Raw genomic sequence first — 12,454 nt, forward strand, 5'->3', positions numbered from 1 at the left:
GGGCGTACAATCTTTTCTTTAGGATGTGCTCTATGTTTCAGTTCGTAACCTCGGTCATTCCATTTGTTTGAGGATGGGATACTAAGGTAAACCGAAGCTTATCGAGTAAACGAAGCTTGATCGACAATCTTTCACAATAATTTCTGAATGCATGGCAGTCGAACTGATTTCCAATATATGTGATTATAATGCGAGGGATCCCAAATCAGCTGAGTAAGGATTTTTTCACGAAGCTAATATTCTGTTTGGAGGTGATAGAGAACACGACCTCGGCTTCGACCCATTTACTGAAATTGTCGACTTCTACAATAAGGTACTTCTTTTAATACCGTGACTTAAGGAAAACACCCACTATATCAATATCCCAAGCCATGCCGGATGGATTACCTTTCTTATAGAAGTCGAGGATATGATGTGAAGTAGGCAAGTCTGACATGGCGAACATTTTTTAACGAACTCAATTGCATCTTGGGGAACTTTATGCTGGTAGAATTGTTGCAGTCGAGCCTTTCTTACTAAGTGTCTTTACCTTCGTGACTACCGTAGAAACTTCCATGTATTTCTTCTAGAATATATTGGGCTTCGGCAAAATCAACACATTGGAGCCAACGATGGCTAAATAATCTTCAGTACAGAGTGTTATCTATCATTTAGTATCAGTCAGATTTTCTTATGACCTTGATTTTTTCATTCTTGTCCCTGGTAAGGCTCATGTTGTTAAGTACAAAAATGACCAATTGTATATTACTACGCTAGGTGATAGAATAATTGGTTATTTTTGTCTTAACTAGAAATTTTAAGTCGTGTTAAAAGATTTAAAAACGATTGGATAATTTTAAGTTTTAAAACGCCAATCACTAAATTTGTTGGCTATTATCATTAGAAGTGAAAATTGATGTTTACACATGTAAATCAAAAAACTGTTTCATGAGTCTAAACCAACAAAAATTTGACAATTTTTTACCATTTAACGACATAAAATCTTTATGAGAAAGACATTAACAGAGTCAATATGAGTTCTAACAAAACAATTTGAAAAATAAAGTTATCCAAATAATAATTGCGTGTCCTGATTAGATATTGATCACTGCAAAATATATGTTCTTCATTATCAAAAACATATATAAATAATGATCGGAGGCAATATATATATATATACATATATCATATATATATAGCCAAAAGTAGAGAGTAATATTCTCCTTTTAAGATGCGCTATTTTTCTTAATCTCATAATTTGTTTCGCCTCCCCATTTCTTTATTCTATTTTCGGCAGTCGAAGCCTGCATTTCAAAATAATAGGATAATGATGATTTAATTTATTTCTAAAAAAAACTAAGTTCAATACTTCATATATAGTTAAATTTTGTTAAAATTATATAAAAGTCGTATGGATTAACAATTGAATACAGTAAAATGTGAAATAAATTACCTCTTTATTTCAATTTGTTTTATATATCATATAGGTAAGAGCTAAAGTCTGAACAATCGTTCCTGACATCATGCCTAACCAAATCCCCTGGAAATAAAAATTCATCAAAAAATTCCTTAAGCAAATAAGTCTGAATACTAAAATTTAATTAGCAATTTTTTCTTACTTAATAGATAATAATATGGTTAATCAGAAAACACTGTATTATATATTAATTAAACAAAAAGTCGTAGAAAAAAAATATATAAAAAAAGCCTACCTTGACCCCAAGACCAATTTTGTAACTGAGTATGAGGCCTAAAGGAATTCCGAAAAGGTAGTAACATGCTATGTTCACATAAGCCACGACAGCTTGCCATCCCGCACCAATTGCCATGCCTTCCATAGATAAATAAAATAAAATTAAAATATCAATAATAATAATATTTAAGATAGATATTTTTATATTTAAACCAAATTAAAATAAAACTATTATGCAACAGGTCACTAAATTTTGGAGTCTATTTTTCGAAAATGTTATTAAACTTCTATTTCTTTCAGTAAAACCACTTCTATTTTTTTTAAATAAAATAGTGTATTTTATATTTGATTTCAATAAAGTTATAAAAGTCAATTTATGTATAAAAATTCACCGGAGATGTGATACATAGACAATTAACTATATGTCAACTAAGCGACATGTCGAATACGAATATGACTTTAAATTCTTTTTATAGCTTAAAATGTGGTATGTGACAAAACGTGGCTGCCATGTTTACTAACTTTATGAAACAGACTCCAAATTTTAAGGCCGTCAGTGTATTTTGCCCATTAAAAATGTGAAAGAACTAAAAGAGTAAAGAAAATACCTGAAAGAACAGGTTGAATATTATTAATGATAATGCAAACAGAAAGAAGTGGTGTGAGTTGGATGACTAAGTCTTGAACTTGGGAATTATTAGAGAATAAAGATGGATAAATATTTCTTGTGAAGAAAAGAATTGCAGAAATAAGGACTCCGATGCAAAATGATGAAATTACAGCCACCAATAGTGAAAATTTTGCTGTTCTTGGATGTCTTGCTCCCAGCTCATTTGATATTCTTACACTGCATCAAACACACAATATTATTTATCTAATGTCTTGAATTTAGGGGCCACAGTGGAAATTATATTTTAAATAAACCTAGTAGCGTTGTTCACTTCATTTTTCTACATTAAATAATTAATACACAGACGGATAAGGTGTAGAAAAATATAGAAATGCATCACACCATTTATGTGATGCATTGATTTAAGCTCACTCAAGCTTTTTGAATACAATACATTTAATCACATTAGACAATTAGCAATTCTGTTAACAGTTAAGCAGTATGATAATTTTGTTAACAACATGAATAGGATAAGAGAAGGGGGATAATGGGAAGGTTACAATTTTAAGGATGCAATACTCATTAAGTATAAAATATTTATACTTCTTTTCACATATATAATGGTAGGAAGGTTCTCGATACTTTATATTTGGTATACTTCACTTAATTTTCTTTATAATATTGGGCTTTGGCGACATTTTTCATGCACTTATGGGTCCTGAGACTCTTGAAGAATCTTTTCTTTTTGGTTATGTATGGAAAAATAGAAATAAAATGACAATAATTTTAGTTATTCACCTAATCTTGTTAAGCTTAGGTTATTTTCTTATCTCATGTTTCATACTCTTTGTACTACTCAACGTGAGCCATGTTAGACCTAGGAAACTGTTCCATTTATGGGTTCCGTTACTTGAGTCTAATATTGCTCTTGATTTGAAATATTAAACTTAAAACGTTAAAGGTATTTTATACTTCTAAAAAACGTTAGGAATAAATGTGAAACATCCCACATTGCTAAATTGGAAAACTATACGACTCTTAAATATGTGAGACAATCCTTAAACTTTGAAGTATATTTTGGGCTGAGCAATGCATTTGTTTACATTATATCAGATCCATGTTCAATGTTGGTCTCCTGCTGATATTAGCATCTCACATCAAATGAATTGGACGTGAGAAAGTCTCGTTAAACATCTCACATTGCTAAATTGGAAAGCAATATAATTTGTGAGGCAATCTTCTTCATTTAACATACTCTTTGAGAGTTTACCTATGCCTTGGGAGGTCATGGGTTCGAATCACATCCGGGTCTGATGGAGATTTTTATTTCTTCTTTAATGTAAGCGCATTGCGCAAATTTTTTAAAAAAACATACTCTTTAAGGCGAGTTAGACATTTGTTTATAATAAATCTAGATTGAAATTTTAAAATTTTAATTTATGTTATGCAATAAAACTTATAAACTTCTAGGTTTTTTTCTTGGCTTAATAGACATCCAACCCCCTAAACTTGTAACTTTTTTTCACCTAGCCCCCTCAACTTAGGGGACAACCTCTCAACCCCCTCAACTTTCCAAAAACATCACATACAGCCCCTTACACCTCTATGTTCGGTCAAATATTGACCCGTGTTGAAAACGCGATTGACTGTTGACCACACCAATGCCACGTGTCATTTTTTTATTAAATTTTTCCAAGTGATTATTGTATGCGAGGTGTTGTTGCTGTTTGTCGTCGCAACCTTATTGAGGTGCTGAGGTTGGCGGTAGTGGTCGTCGAGGTGAAATCACTTAGAAAAATGTAATAAAAAAGTGACACGTGACATTGGTGTGGTCAACAGTCAAGCGCGTTTTCTACATGGGTTAATATTTTGACCGAACATAGGGGTGTAAGGGGTTGTATGTGATGTTTTTGGAGAGTTGAGGGGTTGAGAGGTTGTCCTCTAAGTTGAAGGGGCCAGATGAAAAAAAGTTACAAGTTTAGAGGGTTGGATGTCTATTAAGCCTTTTTTCTTTCTAAAATATTATCCTTGACAGTCTTAAATCTCTTCTTTACTATATAATAATAAAAATAATAATAAAATTTCTACATAATCACATTTAATATCTAAACCATTTCTAAAAACTTAAAAGAAAATGAACTTTTATTCTTTTTTATCATTATCCAAATTAAAAAATAATAATTTATCTATAATATTTTGTAGAAACGCAAAGGGAAAATTACACAGAAATTCATGTTTTAAAAACTATTTACAACTATGTCAAGTCATAATTTTAGATTATGCCAAACTAGTAAAATCAGTACTTTTAATATATTTTAAGGATTAGAATTTATAAATTAGAAGGCTAGAATATATTTTCTAATGTTTATGCTTTATGAATTGGAGTAGATTTTTTAAATTATAGTGTAAAATCATAATATATAGAGAATAATGACATATTAAAAATTAAGTTTGGTGATATGACTTAGTTGTAATTTTGTACTTAATTATGATATTCATGTATTTGACCCAAAAAAAGGAAAATTACATACAAATTAACTTTTAAAAAATTATCTACAATTATGTCAAGTCATAATTTTAAATTATGTCAAACTAATAAAATCATTATTTTTAATTTATTTTAAGAATTGGAGTTTATAAATTAGGGATCTAAGATATATTGACTAAGATTTATAATTTATGAATTGAAGTTTAAATTTTTTAAATTAGGGTGTAAAACATATTTTATTTGTTACATATAAAAAAACAATATCATATTTAGAATTAAGTTTGATAGTCTAATTTAGTTGTAATTTATAGATAATTGTAATTTATAATTGTAATTTATCTGATCATATTCTTTGTGGATGACCATTGAAATTCATTTTGACTGCACTTTACCTCGTCATTCCCAATTCATCCACTTCTTCAGCACTATTCGTAGCATTCAGTTTGGCTCTTAGGTGTCGATGATCTGGCGTGTTGCCGCTGTCTCTTGTATCTGGTTAATCTGGCATTGTAGGAATGAAGCAACCTTTAAGGAGGATTCCCCTTCTATTCAACACTCGAAGATCTCTCTATTTCGAATGATTCGAGAGTCCTTTGCCTCTTCTAAAGGTTTTTGCTCTTCGAGGAGAGATACTGATATCTTATCCCTTCTTCTGGCTTCTCCAAGACTGCCTCCGGCTCCCAACATTATTCCAGTTCATTGGCTTAAACCTCCTCCGGGTTGGGTTAAAGTCAATGTGGACGGCTCTGCTTTTGGCACTCCTGGCGAGGCGGGAGCGGGCAGTATCTTTCGTAATAATCGCGGCTTTCCCAAAGGTTGTTTTGCTTTTTCTACCCCTCCTTCTTTTGCTTATATGGCTGAATTGAGAGCCGCTATTTTCGCAATTGAACTTGCTTAGGAGAAAAATTGGCATCAGCTTTGGATTGAGTCAGACTCCATGTACGTAGTTAATCTGCTTCGACTTCATTCCATGGATGTTCCTTGAAGTATTCGACAAGAATGGTTGCACTGTCTCGTCATTTGTTCTAGGATGAACATTATTTTTACACATCTTTAGGGAAGGAAATTGCGTTGCTGATGCTTTGACAAAGTTTGGAGTCTCTTCCTCAATGATCAATTGGTGGCCTTCAGCTCCTGCTTTTTGTCACAGGTTTATCAATAATGACATCTGTAATTTTTTTCATTTGCGTTTTTCTGGACTTTTCCTAAACTTTTCTCCTTCCCCCTTCTTCTGGTTTGTTTCTCTTCCTCTTCTCTTGTTCAAACACTCACATTTTCTTTTATTAATATATGACGGGTTTGACAGTTCTTGGACCTTGGGTGCATTCTCCCAGCTCAAGGTCTGTCTCGTCCCAATTTCTATAAAAAAAAAATATGTACAAACTCTAATAAAAAAAAATTAGATTAGGGTCAGCCCGTCTAAGTTTGTCTTTTTTTTTTATCAACTTTAGAGTTTAAAAAATAGAATGAGTCGTCTCCACTCATCCATTGATATTGCCTATGAAATAATGTGTAGAATATTATTTATTTAAATTCAAAGTTAAACTTCTATTTTATATATTCTCTTTGTTTCATATTACATGTATTTTTAGAAATGTGTATAGAAAGTAAGGATATTGGAAAAAAGATATTGTTATCCCTTATTTATTGATTCTAATATTTATTTATTCTATAATAAGTCTACTATTCTAATTAATTTCCGTAAACCCGCGTTTTATAGCAAAAAAAAAAAAAAAGATGACTTAACGTATACTGATCATATAAAATGACATGTAATATGAAACAAAAAATATCTCTAAAAAGACATGTAATATGAAACGGAGGTTATAATATTTATTTCTATGCATAGTTTTTAATTTTTATTATTAAAAAATATTTTTTTAAGAATGCCAGAAACTGCTAAATTATAGCAGATTGAGCTGGAGTTGAGCATTTTTAAATGATAATCCAATCTAAATCTGATCCAACTTGATCCATGAACGAGTATACGTTAAGCCTAACATTGATTTGGTTGGGAGCGTTGACTCCAAAATTTATAAATATATCTTAGTTTAAAGATATATTAACTTCTTGAAAGATATTTAATAAGTCTAAATTTAACGGTGAATGACCGATGTTGGTCATTAAGGTCCATATGAACATTTATGTTAGCGGTAATTGAAACTTATCTCGTATACAAAGCTATTTAAGTGAGAGGAAACAAACCTTATAGCTGCATTCATTCCGAGAGAAGCCATGATCGTCCACCCCAATATGTTCATGCTGCATGCCGCGGATCACATTTCATATTTTCAATAATATGATTGCAATTGTAAAGAAGTGTGACAATATATTTTCTAGCTGTATTTTTCATGTTTATCAAAATTGGATAGGTAAAAAAAAAAACAGTTAAGAGTTATGTTCAATAAAAATAGGGGTAAATTACACCCATGACCATTGAACTTTACCCATTTAACATTATGGTTATTGAACTTCAATTCTTAACAGTATCGCCACTGAATTTTACACTAGTGTTACTCAAAACGACCGTTGACGGCCTAAAAATAAAAAATCCAAAGTGTAATGATATTCTAAGGAACTTTAATTCTTGAAAATTTTCGTTTTGAGGTTATTTAGGTATTGTTTTGTTAGGAGAGAGAGTAACTTTTTAGAGAGAGAAAGCTCCAAAAAATGTGATTTTTGAAGATAAAAAATATGATTTCATGGTAAATGTCGTTCTGAACAATTTTAATTCTTGAATATTTTCATTTTGAGGTCGTTAACAATCACTTTGAAGAGTTAGTTAAAATTGAGTGGCCACCGGTGTTAAGAAGTGTAAAGTTCAGTTCAGTGACTATACCGTTAAGAATTGAATTTCAGTGACCACAATGTTAATATGGGTAAAGTTGAGTGGCCATGGATGGATGTAATTTACCCATCAAAATAGTGATTGAACTATAACTCTTAACCATATCCAAATAGTGATTGGTTTCGATTGAACCAGGTTGACTCGGTTCGACCGATCAGAATGTCAGGTTGACTCGGTTCGACCGATCAAAATGTCAATCTAAAGGGGTGTTTGTTTCAGCCTTTCGATATAGCGTTTATCGTTGTACTCCAAAGCGTGTAAAATATAATGTTTGGTTAGGTTTATATAACTACCACGTTTAGCATTTTCTCTGGAAACTGCAGCGTTTTAAAGCTATTCACGAAAAGCTCGTTTTTGGAGTTTTTCATGAACATCTGTTTGTAGTTATTTGTTATTGGCAAACTTATCTTTCTTATTTCCACAAAATATGTTTATTTTTTAATATTGTTTCTATTTATATAACATAATTACCGAAAGAACAAAGTTTTGTTGCGTTCAATACTTTTTTTATTATTTTATTATTTAGATTATTTTTATTAATTTATGTAATACATTTTTTGTTTTATAATTTATTTGCTGATTAATTTAAAACATGTCCATATTAGACATTTTAAATACTAACAACAACAGTTTAATATAATTTTACCAAGCACTAATAATTAAACAGCTAATAACAAACATCTAATAGTAAACTGCAAACAGTTAACAACAACTATTACCTAATAACTGAACCAAATAGACCATTAAAAAAAAAGGAACCAATCTTTAAGAAGAATTAAACAAAACGAAACTGTTATAAATCTATTAGTAAAAGTAAGAAAAGGTATATGGGATAATAATAATAATAATAATAATAATAATAATAATAATAATAATAATAAAAGCTATTTTTAGACTTTTAATTATTAGCTTAAATTTTTAGTTCAAATAGTCCTACAGCATAGTATCAAAACTTTTTTACATCAAACGATTGGAGGTTTGAATTTTGACAATTCCATTTAATTATAAAATTTCAACACATAATAGAATGTACCTATGTTGTACACGCTTCAAACTAGAGGACATTCGTGTGAGAGGTGCCATATATAATAATAATAACTATTCTTAAAACTTTAACTATCAATTTAAATTTTTAGTTCAAATAGTTGTTTGACAAGAAAGACCATTACACTGGATCCAGAAAAGAATAACCGAAATTTATCTCTCTTTTTATTTATTTATTTAGTTATATATATAGAGGAGACATGGCTCCAGCTTCTAGAATCACCCCTAATTGACGGTTTGGGGTTGAAGATGCAACCAAAATTATTTGGGATAAATTTTTGAGGAAATTACACTATAAATCATCTTTAAAATTTATTTTACAATTAACTATCCACTTTCTTCTAATATTATCATACCTATATATTTTAATTATAATTTTGTCAAATTACAGTTATCTAACATTAATTTATTAATTTATTTATTCCAAATTTAGTGCTCAAATCTATATTCAAGCCACTATCATATGACTCTTTCCTCGTGCGTTATTTTGTTTGCTTTTTTATAATTTTGATGTTTATGAATTTGGCTGTTTTCGTCATACATGTTCTAGGTTTCTTTTTGTAAGGGTGTTCTTGTTTGAAAAATTGGCTTTCAAATTATTTTTGAAACTATTTCAACAGAGAAGGAATCCATAGTTCCTGAACAACCCATTAAAAAAACAGAAAAAAAAACCAAAAATTGTAATGAATCGTGAAAATAAAGAATGAATCGCAAAAAAAAAAAAACCTTGCTAGTAAGCTATGGTTCAGCTATGGAAATTTTCAAACTATGAACACACTTTTCTGAATTTCATGTAAATTGAATAGAAAAGGTTTGCAACAAATTTTTTTTTTTAATTTTCTGTAATTTTCAAAATTAAATTGTGTAATGCTTTAAAAACACAAAACATGAATCTCAATTTGGATTCAAATAAACTAAAAAGATGAAAATACAGTTCTTCTTAATCAGTTGAAGAGAATAGTTTATGATCAGTCTAAAATGAAAATACAGTTCTTCTTAATCAGTTTTTTCATTTCTGCAATGAAATGAATATTGCTTTAAATCTTTAATCTTATAGGAGGTTTTCACATGACATGAATTTCAGAAAATGAAGCAAAAAAGAACATCTGCTTTTATTTATATTTTGGTTTTCCATTCCTGCCTGGGAAAAGAACTGAAGATCGGTATACAGTTTTCTTTAAAGAAATCAAACCAGTGTACAAATTTTGATGTTTTTCTTTCATTTAATTTAATGTTTTTAATAATAATTACATATACTCCTGATTTTAACTCCACCTGTGAGGGTCACTTGGTGGCCTTTACAGCCGGTCCCAAGCCCGGACAAAGGAGGAGGGTTGCGGTAGGTTTGTGGCGGCCAGCGTAAAACTTAGCCACATCTTATGACATGAACCATACTATAAATATCGTTGGGGCGTTCCCTACTCAGCGACGCGCTGCACTTCCTAGACCCGGGTGTAGTGATAAATGTGCAAGGGTTGCTAGGTCGTCGCCCCGAAGCGGCGCGCCACCCCAGGACCCGGGGGTGGTGTCAAATATGCAAGGGTTGCAGGTAAATAAGCTAGTCCACGATAATGGTAGGGGTAGGGGTAAGGATAGTAGGTTACGCTTTGGGACATGGAACATAGGTTCTTTGACAGGAAGATTAGCTAAAATTGTAGATGTTATGAAGAGGAGGAGAATAAATATAATGTGCCTACAAGAAACCAAGTGGGTTGGAGCCAAGGCTAGAGAGATAGCTCCTTGGGGTTATAAGCTTTGGTACTCATGAAAGGATAAGGGTAGAAATGGAGTAGGTATTCTTATTGATAGGGAGTATATTGATGATGTAGTAACGGTGTCTAGGAAGTGCGATAGAATTATGAGTGTTAAGCTAGTGATAGGGGATGAGGTTGTGAATGTCATTAGTGCATATGCGCCACAAATAGGATTAGATGTCTCTATAAGACAAGATTTTTGGGAGGACTTAGAGGAAGTGGTGCAACAGGTTCCTAGGGATGAAAAAATGGTATTGGGGGGTGATCTCAATGGACACGTGGGTTCTAGGCGAGATGGGTTTGAGAGTGTTCATGGAGGGTATGGTTTTGGAGATAAGAATGAAGCAGGAAATGATATTTTGGAATTCGCATCAGCCTATGACTTGAGTATCATGAACACATGGTTTATGAAGAGAACATCCCACTTAGTGACTTATCGGAGTGGTGGTAATTCGAGCCAAATTGACTTCTTCTTAGTAAGGAGTGCTTGGAGAAAGAGTTATATTGATTGTAAGGTGATCCCTGGTGAGAGTAAGACAACCCAACATAGAGTAGTGGTGCTTGATTTTCGAAGTAGGAAATGTATAAGAAAACAAACAACATAAGTAGAGACTAAGATTAAGTGGTGGAAATTGCAAATCAACAAAAATTTGTGGATGAGATGACCAAAAAAGATGTTTGGACTTGTAATATGGATTTAGATATAGATTCGATATGGACTAAGATGGAGCATAGTATAAGGGAAGTAGCGAAGAAAGTTCTAGGGGAATCTAAAGGTAGCATGCCACCGGGTAAGGACACATCTTGGTGGACAGAAGAAGTACGACAAGCAGTAAAGAGTAAGCGAGAATCCTATAAAATATTGGGGAAATGTAGGAGTGACGAGAACTACGAAAATACAAAGAGGCTAAAATGGAAGTAAAGAATGTCATACGAGATGCTAGAGCAAAGGTGAATCGGGATTTGTATACAAGTTTGGATACGAAAGAAGGGGAAAGAGACATATATAGAATTGCTCGGATGAGAGATAGGAAGACGCGAGATCTCGGAAAAGTTAAATGTGCGAAGGATGTGGACCAGAAAGTCCTAGTTGGAGATAAGGATATCAAGAAACGATGGAGGTCCTATTTTGATGACTTATTTAATGGAGATCGCAGACAAGATGTTGGAGATATAAGTATCCATCACGATATGATAAATCATGAATGCCTACGGAGAATTCAAAAGGGTGAAGTCAAAATGACATTAAGTAAGATGAAGTTGAAGAAAGCAGTAGGACCTGATGGCATCCCTATTGAGATTTGGAGATGTTTGGGAGAAAGAGGAATCGAATGGTTGACGACGTTCTTCAACAAAATTTGGAGAAACAATAAGATGCCATCAGAATGGAGGAAAAGTATCTTAATCCCATTGTATAAGAACAAAGGCAATGTCCAAGATTGTGCCAACTATCGGGGAATCAAATTAATGAGTCACACTATGAAGCTTTGGGAGCGAGTGATCGAACAAAGGCTAAGGATGACGGTGAAGATCTCGGAAAACCAGTTTGGCTTTATGTCGGGAAGATCAACTATGGAAGCCATCCATCTAATGAGAAAATTAATGGAGCACTATCGAAATAAGAAGAAAGACTTGCATATGATTTTCCTTAACTTGGAGAAAGCATATGATAAGGTACCAAGGGAAGTACTTTGGTGGGTCTTGATAAGGAAAGGCATTTCGCAGAAATATATTGACATCATAAAGGACATGTATGAGGGAGCATGAACGAGTGTACGTACTAGTGTTGGGAAGACTGAAGAGTTTCCTATTACGATTGGAGTGCATCAAAGTTCCGCACTAAGCCCATTTCTTTTTGCCATCGTTATGGATGAACTAACAAGTTCACTTCAAGATGGTATACCATGGTGCATGCTGTTTGCAGATGATATTGTGTTGGTTGATGAGACGAAAGAAGGAGTGGAGAGGAAGTTGGAACTATGGAGACAAACTCTAGATTCTAGAGGCTTTAAGTTGAGCCGAAGTAAGACAGAATATT

At 32.4% G+C, this 12,454-nt stretch overlaps 1 protein-coding gene across 2 annotated transcripts in view; it reads right to left on the bottom strand.

The window, feature by feature from the left end:
- Window positions 1–1,099: 1,099 nt before the first annotated feature.
- The window catches only part of LOC136230029 (protein DETOXIFICATION 29-like), a 30,628-nt gene continuing 19,273 nt past the window's right edge, over window positions 1,100–12,454 (bottom strand). The window contains exons 5-9 of one of the 2 annotated variants that reach the window (XM_066018956.1): window positions 6,976–7,032; window positions 2,281–2,519; window positions 1,692–1,810; window positions 1,433–1,519; window positions 1,100–1,283 (exon numbers count right to left, since the gene is read on the bottom strand). In XM_066018956.1, the coding sequence (XP_065875028.1) occupies window positions 1,442–1,519; window positions 1,692–1,810; window positions 2,281–2,519; window positions 6,976–7,032 (493 nt within the window). In that variant the 3' untranslated portion in view covers window positions 1,100–1,283; window positions 1,433–1,441. The remainder of the gene's footprint in view (window positions 1,284–1,432; window positions 1,520–1,691; window positions 1,811–2,280; window positions 2,520–6,975; window positions 7,033–12,454) is intronic. The other variant, XM_066018957.1, reaches the window with a different exon arrangement.

This window comes from Euphorbia lathyris, chromosome 5 (assembly GCF_963576675.1).
Source record: "Euphorbia lathyris chromosome 5, ddEupLath1.1, whole genome shotgun sequence".
NCBI classification, from domain to species: Eukaryota; Viridiplantae; Streptophyta; class Magnoliopsida; order Malpighiales; family Euphorbiaceae; genus Euphorbia; species Euphorbia lathyris.